The following is a 16,309-nucleotide window of genomic DNA, read 5'->3' as shown; positions in this document are numbered from 1 at the left end:
CGGGAAAGGAAAAGCGCAATGGCGGGCTAACGGGTCGAGTTGGGGTTAGGGCAGACGTGGCGGACGACATATGGGCCCCACCTGTCAGGATTCTAGCGAAACCACCAACATAAGCGGTTTTGGGGCCTGCTGAGACAATTTGGCTCAAAAAGTCTGGTTTTGCAGACAGTTTTTGGCTATGTGAACTTTACCCTTTCATGAAATTAATTAACGATTCTTGGTTCCTTAATCTAGACAAGCTGCTAATACGTACTGATAAAAAATGGAAAAAAAATATCCCTCTCGAGAATCAAGATGCTAGGCATTATCGAGAACAATGCCAGCCTGCCAAGAGCATCGATAGTAGGTAGCGCTTCTTTGCTCGCGGCCTTGGACCACACACACAGAGGACAGAAGCGAGCAAGATCGAGTGAGCGATTAGCTAAACAATGGAGGAGATCGTGATTGGTTTGTCCAAGTCTGTGGTGGAGGGGACGCTGAGCAAGGTGAAGGCGGCGATTGAGGATGAGACGAAGCTGAAGCTGACGGTGCAGAGCGACCTGGTGTTCATCACGGGTGAGTTCGAGATGATGCAGTCGTTCCTCAATGTTGCCGATGCGGGGGAGCGCATCAAGAACAAGGCCGTCAAGACGTGGGTAAGGCAGCTCCGGGACTTGGCATACGACGCCGAGGACTGCATCGAGCTCGTCATCCACCTGGATCCCAAGCCCAGCTGGTGGCGCCGCTTACTAATCCTGCCTTGCCTGCCGGCGGTGACGCTGCCCATAGACGACGCTGCGGCGGAGATCAAGGAGCTCAAGGACAGGGTGGAGTATGTGAGCCAGAGGAACATGCGCTACAACCTCATCGCCGATTTTGGAAGCGGCGCCAATATCAAGTCCGCTGCCGTGCAGCTAGATCTGGAGCGGAGAAGGCTCGACATCTCGATCCCAGTGGAGGAGGCAAAGAACAAGGGCAGCTTGGTGATAGATCTGACCGAATTGATCCCCAACACGGAAGACCATCCTGATCTTGGAGTGATCTCAGTGTGGGGGACGGGCGGCGATCTTGGGGTGGCGTCCATCATCAGGAAGGCGTACGACGACTCTGAAATCCGCAACAACTTCCAATGTCGTGGCTGGGCCAAGTTGACGCACCCTTTCAATCCGCTCAAGATCCTCCGGAGCTTGCTCATCCAGTTCTGTACAAACACTAGTACTGGTCCTCCTAACAGACAAGGTGAAGCTCTGGATGCAGACTCCCTGCCGAGAACGGTGGCGTCGGAAGGCCAAGTTATCAGGGAGTTTGTGAATCATGTCAACACTAAGAGGTACCTTGTCGTCCTGGAAGACCTGTCCACCATTGCAGAATGGGATGCCCTCCGGATCTACTTGCCAGACAGGGGCAACGGGAGCCACGTAATCGTATCCACGCAGCATTTCGATGTCGCGAGCTTGTGCGTCGGGCAGCCGCACAAAGTATCAGAGTTCAGAAAGTTCACGCCTGACCACTCCGTCTATGTCTTCTCCAAGGAGGTTATTGGAGCCGGCGATGTTGGCTGCGACGCAGATGATCTTATTGGGCGCGACACAGAAAAGGTCGAGCTTATCAACCAAATTGACGAGGTTTCCTGTGTGATCTCCGTGTGGGGGATCGCTGGCGTTGGGAAATCAGCTCTCGTCAGAAGCGTCTACCGCAAATATCTGAATGATCGCACCAAGGATTCAAGGAGCTACATCAACGCCTGGGTCAACGTGCCCAGTCCCTTCAATCTCAGGGAGCTTTGCCGCAGCTTGCTCCTCCACATGTCCTCAGTGCCTGCGACAACCAAACAGGTCGCAGCCGCTCAATTAGCAAACCTCACCAATCCAATTGATCTTTGCCGTCGGCTTTTGAGTGGCGACACTCGGTGCCTTATTGTCATCGACGGCCTGCAGTCCACCCAAGAATGGGACAACATAAAACAAGCATTGTCATTTGGGAAAGCAAGCTGTATCATACTTGTTACAAACGAGTTAAGCGTCGCCAACCATTGTTCAGGGCGAGATCAATTCGTGTTGAACGTCAAAGGTTTGGCTGATGACCACGCCACTCAACTCTTCAACAAGGTACTCACTCTCAAATACTAATCTTTTTTTCTCACTAGAACTAGAATTAATGATTCCTGCAATTTATCTCACTTTTTTATTTACTTTACTAGCTTATGCAAGCAAAAATCTGTCTCATATGTGTGTGTCTGCTGTTTATGGTTATTCTTTGTTTTTTGCAAAACAACTTGTATAGGTGCCATTTTTGTGGGGGTCGCCACTGCCTGGGCTGAGAGAGGAGGGGCCATTTTTCGGGTGGTTCCTTCTTTTCGAGGATATAACTTACATTTGTGCACAACCATTGATGTTTTTTAGAAATACAGGAGTATGCCCCCCTGCTTCATTGATGAAACCACATAGTTGATTCTAGAGGTTCTCAACAGAAAGTAAATGCATGAAGTGAACCTTCGATCGCTGGTAAACATCGAAATACAATTTAACTGTTTTTGACTGGGATCTAAACTGAAGTGTCTTCCAATCTTTTCGTCAAAGGTTTCCAGCCAAATCTTGCATTGAAGACTTCAGTAGCGACGAGCGAAAGGCGTTGTGCTGCCACCTTCGGTCTCCCCTTATTAGTGCCCTTTTGACGGCCATCCCAGTATCCAAGCCAATTACATATAGAGAATACCACGTTAATAGGTTCCTTAATTTGTTGCTTACCAAAATATGCAGAATCCCTAACTTTCCAAATACTCCAACAGAGCGCAGCCGCCCCACAAGCTTGTAGGGGCCTAACTCTATTCCGACTACCATTTATCACTTAATTACACAGATCATCCACGCACATTGTTGATGCCAAAAGCTCAATCCACCACAGACCAACATAGATGAGCAACCGGGCATTGAAAAAATAAATAATCAACATTTTCCTTGGCTCCACTGAACTCACATCATGTAGATCCTATCCAACCTGTTCTACTCAGGTTGTTTCTAGTAAAAAAAATATTCTTAACAGCTAACCAATAAAAACTTTAATCTTAAGTGGTAATATCAGTTTCCAGAGCTGACCACAAGGAATAAATACCTTTCCATCTTTCAAGAACTTAGACAGTGAGTTAACTGAAAAATTCCCAGACTTGGTTAATTTCCAAATACATCTGTCAGGTTCATTATTGAGTAAAATACACCATTAGTCCATGAACTCGGCAAAAATGAACAATTTAGTCCACGAACTCGGAAAACGCACACTTAAATCCCTAAAGTGGGACTACAGTGTCACTTTAGTCCAAAAACAGTTCGGCGAGGCTTAATCTCGCCACGTGGCCGCCACGTCGGCTTCGGTGACCCCTTCATCGGTGTGCTCTCGTCAAAATTGAGCATTGTGGGTTTGATAGCAACCTTAGGCGAGACGGCGGCTGCAACGGTGTGGTTCTCAGGGCCCTAGGATCCCCGTCTGGGTGCGGCCGCCTTGCCCCTTGGAAGCGGCTCGGGCATGGTGATTTTGCAAAACCATTCCTGAGAAAATCGAGTAGTTGCCCGCGATCCTGGCCTAAGCTGACGTGGTGGAAACATGACATATTTAAGCCTCGACGAACCGTTTTTTGACTAAAGTGACACAGTAGTCCCAATTTAGAGGTTTAAGTGTGCGTTTTCCGAGTTCGTGGACTAAAGTGTTTATTTTTGCCGAGTTCATGGACTACTGGTGTATTTTACTCTTCATTATTTAACCTAATATCCCCACTAGTCTGTAACAGATCTAACCACATTACCTTAGTGTCATCTCTGATAGTTCTTCAAAAACGAATACAGGCCTAGTCAGTTCTAACTACCTCAGCAACATAATGGAATTTCTTATAAGTTAATGCATACAGTCTAGGAAACTTTTTACACAAAGGCATATCTCGTATCCAGATGGCTTGTATCAAATGTATTCTAAACGCCCGACTCAATTAATCGTGCTTTTTACTATGTTGGTAAATAGATATAGATAATTAATTGGCAACGTATCCAGTGAAAACCACCTCAAATGGTGCAAACTCCAGCGAAAAATGTTCAAAAAATTGCATATGTTAGAGAAGTGTTGTTTTATATATTTGTAAAATTTCAAGTACAAACTCAATTGCGTTTGGTAGCAGCGAAAAAAACTAATTCAGCAGGACAATGGTCCTTCACTATTTGACACTATTCAGTTGTATATTTCTCTTTTTAATTCATTCCAAATGCATGATTTCCAACTTGAAATTTTACATGTTTGTAGAGCACCACACCTCCAACATATGGCATTTTTTTAGAAATTTTAAAACTTCAATACATGGTCACCGGATATGCCGTAATTAATTGGGTTTTTTCTCTGTATGTATGTATATCAGGAACTTGAGAAGCAGCATAACCCCATCGTACCGGATGACATGGAGGAGCAGACCAAGCTCATTGTAAACAGATGCGGCGGGCTTCCCAAGTTGATCGTTTCGGTTGCCTGTTTCTTGGCCAAGAATGTGGATTGGGAAGCCACGAATAGCAACTTCATCCAGCAGCTGGAGAGCAACCAGGAGCTGGCCAGTGTACGCAGCATATTCGGGTGGCTAGACTCCTACTTCCACACCTGCCCTGACTTCCTCAAGCCTTGCATCTTCTACCTGTCGATATTCCCTCCACGCCATGGCATCCGGAGGAGGCGCCTGGTGCGGCGCTGGATCGCTGAGGGCTACGCAAGGGATACCGATGGCAATCTGGCGGAAGTGAACGGGGAGGATTACCTGTCAAGGCTCGTGGACCACAGCATGCTCGCCACAGCCGGCAAGGCTGGGACTGGGACTGAGACTGGCAGGCAAATGGCCAAGTGCTATGTCAATGACTTCTTTCGGGAGTACATCGTGTCCCGGCGAATGGAGGAGGACCACGTGTTCGCGCTGGAAGGGAGGTGCAGCCAGACCACGCGGCGCACGGGGCGGCACCTCGTCATCCATGGGAGCTGGGACAGAGACGAGAACGTGTTCAACCGGATCGACTTCTCCCGGCTGCGGTCGCTGACGGTGTTCGGGGATTGCTGGGAGCCATTCTTCACCTCCGACAAGATGAGGGTGCTCCGGGTGCTCGATCTCGAGGGAGTCACCGAGGGTCTGACAGACGATGACATCAAGAACATGGTCAAACGGCTACCACGACTCAAGTTCCTCTCCCTGCGTGGCTGCAAAGGCATCTCTCGCCTGCCGGAATCCCTCGGCCGCCTCAGGCAGCTCGAGACCCTGGATATCAGAAACACTGCCATCTCCTGGCTGCCGGACACCATCGTCAAGATGAAGAAGCTGCAGTATGTTCGTGCAGGCGTCAAAGGTCACACCTCGGCATCCAATAATGCTACCAGCTGGGTCTCCTCCTGCTTGTCATGCCGGCCTGTCGGCGATCAGGCCGTTGGAGTTGAAGTTCCTTGCGGGTTCGATGAGCTGACCAACTTGCATACGCTGGGCGTCATCAAAGCCACTGCCGCAGGGCTCATCGAGCTCAGAAAACTTTCCCAACTGCGCAAGCTTGGGGTGTCCGGCATCAACCGGAAGAACCATGAGGAGCTACGAGCCGTCGTCTCTGGCCACGGCCATCTGGAATCCTTGTCGGTATGGCTTGACAAGGCTGATAAGCAGGGGTTTAATGACCGTGTTTTGGATACTGTCGACGAATTCAAGCGTCCAGAGAAGCTACGGAGGCTCAAGCTCTGCGGGCACCTTGAGGAGTTGCCAGTATGGATTCAGGATCTCACAAAATTGGATAATCTGCATGTGTCCAAAACTCCCGCGCAAGATCCATCCCTGATGTAATTTTGCTACCTGTCAAGTACTCCAGTAAATACATCTTCAGGATATATTGATTATTGAACAGCTGATGTGATTATCGAAAAGAAAGATGATAAGGCATCTCATTATACCTTGGATTCTGTATTCAAAAGTACACTTTGTTGGATTCAGAACTAGTTTGAGAGTATTTGTTTTGCTGGAAGACACAGTTGTGCCAATTTGTGACCTGTGACGATATCATCATTTTTTTGACAAGTGAACATTTTTGTTTGAGGGAATAGAGAAGTGAACTTAATTCTATAACCGGATCATTTTGCAAGCAACTGGTGGAAGTAGATCGAGCAAAAACAGAGCGAGTCGTCTGGAAGAAATCGAATGAATGCAAATGGGTGTAGGCCGTGGACAGCACAGCCGCCGCTCATTTTTTGACCAAGGACTATAGGAGAGACTCCGACTTAATTAGCCGCCGCTGATTGGATTGAACGCCGGCGACAAGGTCGAGTTGGGTGGTAGAACTGCAAGGTCGTCGTCCGCCGGCGCCGGGAACTAGAGGTCGATGGCGGCTTCTGTGCGGTTGTGCGTGCGACGCTGCGAAGGAACGGTTCCTGAAGCCACTCCCAATGCCAGTATCCTAAGCACGTCATTTTAAACATTTTGCTGACATGACATCCTCCTAACGATAAAACTGTCTCTTATGCTAGCGACCATCTATTCACGCAAACCAACACAAAGTTATTAGTTATCTCTCACAAAATTATTAAATAACTGCTATTTTAGATACCATCTTAAGAGACAATGTATTGAAGATATTATTTTTCTTAGCATTTATCGTGGGCTAAGAGACAACGCCTAAGAGACGATGCATTAGGAGTGGTCTAATTAAATTCTAAATTTTTCAGATTGGGATTTGTTTGTAGCATGCCGCTGATTTCTAATGGCCCATCAGTAGCAAAGAACAACCCAGCAACAACAACTCGCGAACGACAGTCCAGGTAGGGCTTGTTCCTCGGGCAGTTGGGGTCGGTCAGGATTTGGCTGGCAATCTAGTTCCTCTGTAATTGCGTTTCTGCTATTTCCGGAAAAGTAAAATACACCACTAGTTCGAAAACTCGGAGCGAATGAACACTTTCGTTCGTGAACTCAAAAAACGCACACATACGTCCATAAGAGTTGGGAATACAGATTAGTCCAAAGCCCGTTTAGTAAGGGTGAAAACGAACACGTGACATTATCCTGCACCGCGGCTTTAATTAGGTTTGGCCATGTGTCCACTTTTAGGCTAAAATTAAGAAAAAACAATTAGGATATAGCAAGTTTGTGTAAGCTATTCTCCGTTGGGATCAAATTGTAGTCATACCAAAAAATTTGACATAATAAAGGGTGGAATTTAGAGGCCCACCGGAATTACCGGATTTTGGAAAATCTCACCGAAATTTAAAAACTGAATTATCAGCTGGTGAATCACGCAGGCTGCTCCCAAAGCCTACTGACTGGCCACCTATCTTGCTGTTCAAAAAAAAAAAAAAAAAACTGGCCACCTATCTTATTCCGATCTCATCAGCTGTATATCTTTGCGTCCGTGGTAGGCTCGTCGTCCCGTCCCTCCCCTCCCCGCGATCGCTCTACAGAAATTACATGGATTGCCACCGCTTCTCTTCTCCTTCTCTCCACGGGCGCGCTCGGTACAGAGGAAAGAGAGCCAACGACAGGAGGGAGGGGCCGCCACCGTCGGACTCGACCGCCCGCGCCAACGCCAACGGATGAGATCTCCACCGCCGCGTCCCTCCCTCTCCTCATCCCGATCTGGATCGCCTCCCTCCGCTCTCCCGTCATCCCGATCTGGATGGCCGCAGCGGCATCGCCGCCCGCCGCTGGGGCCATGGCGCCAGCCCGAGCCGCTGTCCGCCTCGTCCTCTCCTCCTCATCCTGATCTGGAACGCCGGCAGGTGCATCGCCGCCCGCTGCCGGGGACAACCCGCCTCGCCCTCTCCCCCTCATCCCGATCTGGATCGAGCCAACGAGCGTCTGTACCCTTTCCCCGCCGCAGGGACATCGCCGCCCGGCCCGATTCCGCGTGTGGGGCGTGGACTCGGACCCCCTTGACTACCTCAGCGGGTCAAGCGGCTGGTCCTCCGGAGTTGGAGTTCTCCTGATCCGTTCAGAGGTTAGCGGTGATTTCTGTTCTTTTCTTTTGCATTACAAGCACTAAGACATGTGACACATGAGTTAGAAACATCCATTTTTACTGCTACTAAGTTCCTATGAGTACTCATTATTAAGTTTTACTATTTCCAGTGATATAGCTATAGCTGCAAGGCATATTAAGTGTTTTAGTTCCATCTAGGCATACAATCAGATACAAGTTTATCATTCCCTGCTTAGACATCAGCTATGTAACAGTAGCAAGAAAATCATGTTCGGAGTTAAGTGCAATGGAGTAGAAAGTCATGGTTTCTTACGGAAAATTGCAGGTAATCACGAGAAACCTTTTTTTTAATCTTCTGAGCATTCTTTTTATCACTTAGGCTGCATACAGGATGGCAAGATGGAAGGACAAAATTGAGAAACCATACTGATATACTGTTTACTTGTTCTCTTTTTGTGCAGTTTGTTAATTCTTTGTTTTTCCTTGCCAGTAGCTGGCCTTATTAGGAGACAGTGGCTTTTTCTCAGTACCACAATAGCCAAGGCATGTCATTGAGAAAACATCGAGACTGATTCAAGACTGCACAAGTGCGCATTATTCCAGTTTCATAGCTGCTGCAATCTAATTGTTAGGTACCTCCAGATTTGAGATGTTGTTAATTGACATTCCACTTATTGTTTTGCTAGGAAACCTCATGTTATATCTATCTTACAACAATGGCAACTTCAGAATTGGAGTGATGTTCTTTCTTTCCAGTTTCTTAGTACCATAAATAATTCAGACACTCGGCAACAATAATTCAGAGTTAGCTATTTGATGACTAGCAAGTATTGCGTTTTATTGCTCTTTCTTTCCCTCGTCATTTTAGGACGAGGTCCCCTGATAGGCTTAGATTTTTTATGGTCCGAAATAAGCCTTCAACTTTAGATTTTCCATGGTCCGAAATAAGCAGTAACAATAAGCATCTGAACAGATTTATCTTGGTCACAGTACTATTCAGATGCTAGGTCTCAGAAGCTCATCTGTGAAAGTTCATAGCATGTTTTGCTTCGCAAGTGTTCATAACTATCAAAATATTATTTGGCCGCATTCTGGGAAATAAGGAGGACTGTCCCTTGTGCTTACTTTATGTGGACAGTAAGAGGTAAGTAGGTATATTGTTTATTGTCTATGATCTGTTATGGTAATCTGTAGTTTTGTGAACGTTTGCTGACGGGTAACCTGTTGGGTGAAATGTCAACAGCGGCAGGCTATATGCAGAGTAATGGAAATTGTTCTAGCCAAACTGATTAGTGAGCTAGCTCATAGATTTATCTAGCTATTTACAGAGGCTCTAAACAGATGTCTCCACTAAACTATCCCAGCTTGATTTCTAAATCACATTTGTAACATTGGGGTTCATCATGTAATGAAACTTCTTCACACGAAAATAAGAAGCACACAATGCTCTTAATGTTCAACCTGTCTGAATTGCTGAACAATATATATATGTGTTATATGTTGGGTGTATTTGGACAGATGTAATTTTAGGGAATCAACGACCAGTGTCTCTTGGTAATGCATATATAGTTTCTTACAGGCTTGTGCATTTCCTTGCTCTTTGATTTATCAGATGTTTCAGTTCAGTTTGTAGGTTGTGCCATTTTTTTTTGTTCTTGGCTTTGTGCAGAATAATTGGAATGCACATGATGTATGGATCTCCCAGTGATCCAATTATCCAAATGTAAACCGATATGTCACTATCATGTTGGTTCCTTAATTTTCTGTGAATGAATTGGATCCAACCAGCTCAATTTTCTTGCCTTGTTCATCTTGTCGTGGCAGCTCCCTGTGGTCATAGCCCAATATATTCTAGAACAATAGTTGGATGGACCAACCTGCAAGAGCAGGTACAATAAGCCTAGTCAGCTGGCTATTGCATATGCCACGTCACTGAAATTCCCATGTGTAAGAGAGAGAAAGCAAGAGAGAGAGAGGAAAGCGGGCGATAGCTGAAGCGCATGCTACGAGAAAAAGCAGTTGCATCATGCATGCAGCCCATTCACTGGCCTTTCGAGGGCAGACTGTACTAGCATTGAGTAGTTAGATGCATTGAGTAGTTAAATGTTTATATAGTAAGTTAACAGCCGGCTTATTATATGCATGCTTATTTATATTGACTCCATATATGATGTGGCATGTGTATATAGCCAACCTTATAGCCAGCTTATTAATCTTGCTCTTAAGTTATATTTCTTCTCATAGTCCTTTTAGGTACTCTTGGGAGCAGGTTCAGGAGGCATTATATTTACTTCTTCTTTTTATGAAAACGAGTAGTAATATATTTTACACTGCTCCGAAAAAAGTTAGCAGCGGCGGTTCGGATTACACACCGGTGGCGGTAACCCGGACCGCCACTAAGCCTGTGCCACTGGTGCTAACGTGCACCGGTGGCGGTGATGATACCCGCCACCGGTGCTAGCCAGCACTAGTGGCGGTTTGCACAACCGTCGCTGGTAATCCGTAAGGGAGCTCCGGAAAGTGCACTGGTGGCCGTGGGAAGCAGTACTCACCGCCACTGGAACATTACAGTGGTGGTGCTTACCCACCGCCACTGGTGGTATACCAGTGGCCGTTATGCCTCACCGCCACTGGTATGCTTTCGTAGCACCAGTGGCGGTTCACTGTCACCGCCACTGGTACTGCACCAGTGGCAGTGGGACGCAACCGCCACTGTACTCTACTAGTGGCGGTGAATAGGAACCGCCACTGTTCTTTTTCGGGTTTTTTTTAAAAAGTATATTAGAGCATTTTTGTAACAACAATATATCACACAACACAGCAATAGATAACAACAATATATATGAGAAAATCACGCATCCATGAAGATAACATCATCCGTTCATAAAACTTATTACAAAAATGACGAAAACTTACTACATCCATGATAGATATTCAATATTTAACATTGTACATCAAAGTTTCAATACATCGGCACAACCCCGCTTCATAAAAATCACCGTTTTCCTTCGGGACCTCTTTGTTGAGAATGGTGGCTATCTCTCTCTGAATATCGAACACAAGAACAGCTGGGTTGTGTCCATATTCTGATTCCGTCTTGAAGTAATCCGCCATCTGCTGGTAGGTCATCTTTGTCTTGGGCTTGAAACAGGTGACCCAATTGCGGATGATGTACGCGCAGTAGTATCCACAAAAGACCGTCCCTTGCAACTGTTGTATGCACGCGAAGTTTCTGTGATAGGTCATTTTCTTCCTGCCGTAGCTTGGCACCTCATAGTCAGTCACCGCCTTTATCCACGCCTCTTCGAAGAGTGTTCCGACGGCTTTGAAGTTGCGCGGCTCATAGCCTTTCTTCCGTCGGAGTGGATCAAGATATGTCACCGACGCTTCTTCGAAAGAGAAGGCCACCACCACCCAATGTTTGCTGTTTACAAAAAGAACACAAATTTATAACCGAAGAGAGAACAACTTAGTGGAACGAGAAATAAAGCAATGGTCGTGAGAACAACTTATTCTAAATGGTAGAGTGTAAGAACATAACGGTGTTGCTTGTGCATTGCGAAGAACTTAGCCAGGTATGAAATTGCCCTCTCTCTCGAACCCCGTTTCCATTCTTCTAGACCGATGATTGTTTTGCTGAACAAGAGAGGATCGGCGATGGCAACGTGTGGTTCTTTCAGGCAGAAGGACTCCCTTGTGAAGTATACACACCAGAGTCTTAACATGTTGTTGTCTAAGCACTTCTGGTTGAAGACGTGAAACAAGTCAAGGAAGTCCATGCCGAAGGTAAATTCCTTTGTCTGCAAGTCCCCCGTTTCGGCATTGTTGAAGCAATAATACTCTGGCACCTTCACATTCATCTGTTGGCCATGTTGTGCAGAATTAGCTGATGTTGCCATGTAGTAGCCCTCTTGCATCTCTCGCGGCACGATCCTTAGGTCCTTAAGGCTGACCATCGGTTGTCCAGGGTAGAACATCAGCACTTTATCGAGTTCCCTGGCCACGAAATAGGCTCCGCCGACTAAATCACCAGCTATAGGGGGGGCTTCATATTCAAAATATCTGGCCGGTTTTCCCAATTCACTTCGATTATTGGCGGATTGCTGGGTTGCTTGCCCGTTGAGTCCAACTCTTTACTCTTCAAGTCACTGGATCTCTTGTTGATTTTGGACCCCCTCTTATTGGTGCGCCGGCGTTTCAAAAACTCGGCCTCCTCTTGATCCTTGAAGGTTTGGGAGACCTGCTTGCCAGATGCGTACTCCAGCGCGCCCGCCACAGATTTCCGTGGCACGGGTGCAGGTCGTGGTGGTTGTGAGGGTTGGCTGTCTTTACGGTGGGGCGGCGGCACATGAGCCGGTGCAGCGTCATCATCGCTGCAGTCTTGCGCTGGTTCGAAATCGAAGCCTCCTTGCCCCGACGTTGGTGAATCCGGACGTGCCGGCTTATTAGGGGATGGGCCAAGGGGCGACGGAGAGGGAAGTCGTTGAGCGGAAGCCGGTGGGGACACTCCGGGACACGACGAAGAGGGAGAAGGTTGGGTAGCGAGGGCAACCAACCTCCTGGGCTACTGGATGTACGTTCCCCGGCATTGCCCTAGAGTCACTGATTTCTCCTCTGGAGGATAAGGGACTGGCGTCTTGTCAAATTCCGGGAGCACGGAGTCCACTTGCACCCTGACATGATCCGGGGCCATGGGCGTGTTGTGCACGACCGGCATTCTTGGCATCAGCAGACCACGCGCGCCTAACGGATTCCCGGTGGATGGCATCAATATCCGGCACTTAATACTCTTCTGTGCATGACAAACAAATTAACATACGTACGTTAGTGTTATGGTGTGAAGAATGACGTAATTGAGTATATATATATATACACTATGGTACCAGTAAGGAGCTTACCGGGATGTCATCAGATGGGCCATCAGGGTCACTCGGGAGTTCGATGCCGGAGCCAGCACTACTCTTATACGGTGGCGGCGAAGGATTCGGAGTCGACTGATGATCATGCGGAGTGGGTGGCCTCGGTGTCGCGCCCCGGTTGCCATCATATGTAGCAACGAACTCCTCCATAGTCTGGCCGGAGTCCCTTGCTTTTTTCAAGCAAGCGAAAAACTCCTCCCTCGCCGCCCTTTTCGCCACCTCTATTATTTCTTCGTGTTTCTCGGCCTTTCTTTTACGGCTCCGGGCTTCTTTCTCTTAAGGAAAGACTTTGCGGCGAAGGGCCCCGGTTCCTAAGGCTCGAATATGGCCCCCGTGCTCATTTCTTCCTAGAGCATAGCTTAGTGGTGAATCCCACTGTGCACGGAGCTCGTCGTGGGAGCCTTTTGACTCGAACTCGGCGACCTTGTCCTGAAATAAGACAAAGTCAGTGCCAATTTTTAAGTGAGTGTGTTAGAAGCTAAACTGAAAAAGAAGTGACAGTTGAGGCCTTACGATTAAAACTTTCTGGTCATTGCGGATAGGCTTCAAGCCCGCCCACTGTTCTTTTGTCATGGTACTCCGCACAAAGGTGGTGGACCGGTCATGACGGAGCATTGTTGGGACAGGAGGGACTATCCCTCTTGCCGCAAGCTCAGCGTCCTCTTTCTCCCACACCGGCTTCTTTCCTCGATACCACGACTGCTAAGGCGGTGGTTAAATTTCCTCTTGGCACGTAGCGCCGCGTACCACTCTTGGGTTGCTTTGAAATTTGGATCCTTTTCCTTTTCCTTGAACTCCTCCCATTCCTCCTCCGTGATCATCGGCCATTTCTTATGAATCACCATCTCCCAATCTTCGTTCAAAAAATTTCTGGCCTTGGTACCCCAATTGCTCTGACCCCTACGCATTGTGGTCTTCATCGCTCTGAATACTTCTTCACGGAGCACGGGATCAGGCACCTCGAACCTCTCCCATGCCTTGGCGTAACAATCTTCCTTTACGCTCTGCGGCACCTCGGTCCATCTTTGGTTGATGTTCGTGAACTTGCGAACGATTGCATTGCAAGTGTTGGCGAAACACGACGCGGCCCTCTTTGGTGATTTGGGTTTCCCCACATCGTCAGTCTTGGTGACGATGAATTTCTCCTTCTTCGGCTTGTTAGACCCACGCGGCGCCTTCTTCTTCTTCTTAGAAGTAGCCTACGACGTGGTAGCCTCAGAGCCTGCGTTGAAGCCCGAAGGATCACCGCCGCCGCGTTCAGGCTCGTCGTCTTGGCTATGGGCTATTGGTGTGCCCGACGACCCTGAGCTTCCCATACAATGCCCTTACATGGATTACTTTAAAAAATTGAAAAATTCGATATGACCCGTACTGTAAATCTAGAAAAATTCAGCATGACCCGTGCTATAAAGCTAGTGAATTGGTCTACCCGACAATGATACCTGCATAAAAATTACCCGCCCACATATACCCCCTGAGCGCGATGGCTGGCCCCCTAAATTTCAACGGCCTCGGCACGATGGCCGGGCCCACATCAAGCATGCCACATTTTACTTCCATCAACCATGCCACATCATCACATAATTAATTTGTTCAGAAAAACCCTAAGCATGTTACTTCTATCAAGCATGCCACATTTTACCCTAACCCCTAATTTGAATGTTTCTAACCTAATTTGAATCAAGCATGTTTCTAACCTAATTTGAATCCTAACCCTAACCCTAATTTCTAACCTAATTTTACCCTAACCCTAACCATAATCCCTAATTGCTAACAATATGAATTTTGCCCTAAACTAATTCCTAATCCCTAATTGCTATTTTTACCCTAACCCTAACCCTAATTTCTAACAGTAGCTAATTTTACCCTAACCCTAACCCTAATCCCTAATTACAGCAAAACTAAGAATCAAAGATGAAAAAAAATGGACATGAGGAACTTACCTCGTCGGCGCCGGCGGCCGAGGAGCCCGGTGGTGTGTCGCGGCAGGCCGCCGGATTTCGTGGACGAGGTCTGAAATTCGGCGGGCCCGAATCGGCCGTGCGGCGGGGCGGCGCCGCCTCCTCTGTCGGCTCGTCGCGGGGCGGCAGGTCCGCCGTGGCCGACGCCGTGGAGAAGCCACGGCGGCGGCCCGTGCCGCGTGTGCGCACCATGGCGGCGGGTCGGGGACAGCGGGTCGAGGAGGAGAAGGCCAGGGAAGAGGAACGGGGTCGGGGAGGAGAAGGCCGGGTAAGAGGAACGGCGGCGGGTCGGGGTCGGCGACGCGGGTGGGGGAGGGGAACGGTGACGGCAAGTCGGCGACGGGGCAGGGCTGCGCCCGCGTTAGGGTTCGCGGTGCCGCTGCTGGTCTGTGAGACCACGGGCGAATGGTTCGAAATTTCGCTAAGTCCAGTCCCTATCTATTTATACCACGGCAGCACTAGTGGCGGTCCGAAGCATAAGCCCGCCACTAGTGCTGGCCAAGGGGATTTTTGCGCCAGCACTAGTGGCGGTTCACCAAGCAAAACAACCACTAGTGCTGGACACTAGTGGCCGGCTGGTGCTTCGGACCGCCACCAGTGCTCCTGAGAGCCTATAGCACTGGAGCGAGAACGGGTGGCGGTCTATTTGCAAAACCGGCCAATGGTGCTGCACCAGTGCTCCTGGATCCAGCACGAGTGGCCGGTTTATGCCACCAACCGCCACCAGTGCTCCTCAGTGCCTATAGCATTGGAGCAAGCACGGGTGCCGGTCTATTTGCAAAACCGGCCACGGGTGCTGCACCAGTGCTCCTGCATCTAGCACTAGTGGCGGTTTGACCGCAAAACCGCCAGTGATACTAATTTCTTAATCGAGTTTTAAATTCATATTAAATTCCTTGTACATCCAAAATTAAAACACCTAACCTTTTGAGTGTAAACTACTAATATCATATCCCATGCAAAGTTTGAAACCTAAATATAGAAATATCATCAACCATTTATATGATTATGTTGTTCATATTCAAGTTATTAATTGCTATAAAACTGAATTTTGCTCAAAATGATCTGAAATTTTGCATGGAATGTTTCTATCAATAAAAAATCTTAGTCCCACCTCGGGTATTAGGGTATATAACATTTGAATTTATGGTTCAAAAGTTTACTGAGAATAAACAATCTTATTATACACATAAAAGAACAGGTGGTGTATTTATTTAAAACTCAGAGAATATATTATGAATTTAATAGCTTATTGGAAATTCGTCGCCAGTGGCGGTTTTTATCGTGAGAACCGCCACTGATATGCGGTACACAAACTTTGGGTCTCCAATGCTCCTGTGTATCATACCAGTGGCTGGTTTCTTTGCGAGTACCGCCACTAGTGCTCCATGCTAGTGACGGTTCCCTGCGTAGTCACCGCCACGAGTGCTCCTCCGCGTGAGGGGAATTTTTGCGCGAGCACTGGTGGCGGTTTGTTGCTTTTTCACGG

The 16,309-nt window shown here is 47.8% G+C and overlaps 1 protein-coding gene and 1 long non-coding RNA gene across 2 annotated transcripts; both read left to right on the top strand.

Moving 5' to 3' along the window:
* Nucleotides 1–269: 269 nt before the first annotated feature.
* On the top strand, nt 270–6,067 carry LOC100835798 (probable disease resistance protein At1g59620). The gene is made up of 2 exons (XM_003580320.4): nt 270–2,087; nt 4,376–6,067. Exons 1-2 carry the CDS (start codon nt 429–431, stop codon nt 5,816–5,818), a joined length of 3,102 nt encoding a protein of 1,033 aa, XP_003580368.1. The 5' UTR covers nt 270–428; the 3' UTR covers nt 5,819–6,067.
* Nucleotides 6,068–7,372: 1,305 nt separating this feature from the next.
* On the top strand, nt 7,373–9,476 carry LOC104585257. The gene is made up of 2 exons (XR_002961311.1): nt 7,373–9,084; nt 9,184–9,476. It is a non-coding gene; the product is annotated as an uncharacterized LOC104585257 (long non-coding RNA).
* Nucleotides 9,477–16,309: the final 6,833 nt, after the last annotated feature.

This window comes from Brachypodium distachyon, chromosome 5, assembly GCF_000005505.3.
Source record: "Brachypodium distachyon strain Bd21 chromosome 5, Brachypodium_distachyon_v3.0, whole genome shotgun sequence".
Lineage (NCBI taxonomy): Eukaryota > Viridiplantae > Streptophyta > Magnoliopsida > Poales > Poaceae > Brachypodium > Brachypodium distachyon.
Note: the sequence above shows the minus strand (reverse complement) of the source record. Positions and strands in the feature narration are given on the sequence as shown.

What these genes read in the sequence shown, in the direction of transcription:
- LOC100835798 (XM_003580320.4), top strand. Translation starts at nt 429, where the DNA reads ATGGAGGAGATCGTGATTGGTTTGTCCAAGTCTGTGGTGGAGGGGACG. An exon ending in CCACTCAACTCTTCAACAAG is followed by an intron (nt 2,088 to 4,375) that starts GTACTCACTCTC and finishes TATGTATATCAG; the next exon opens with GAACTTGAGAAGCAGCATAA.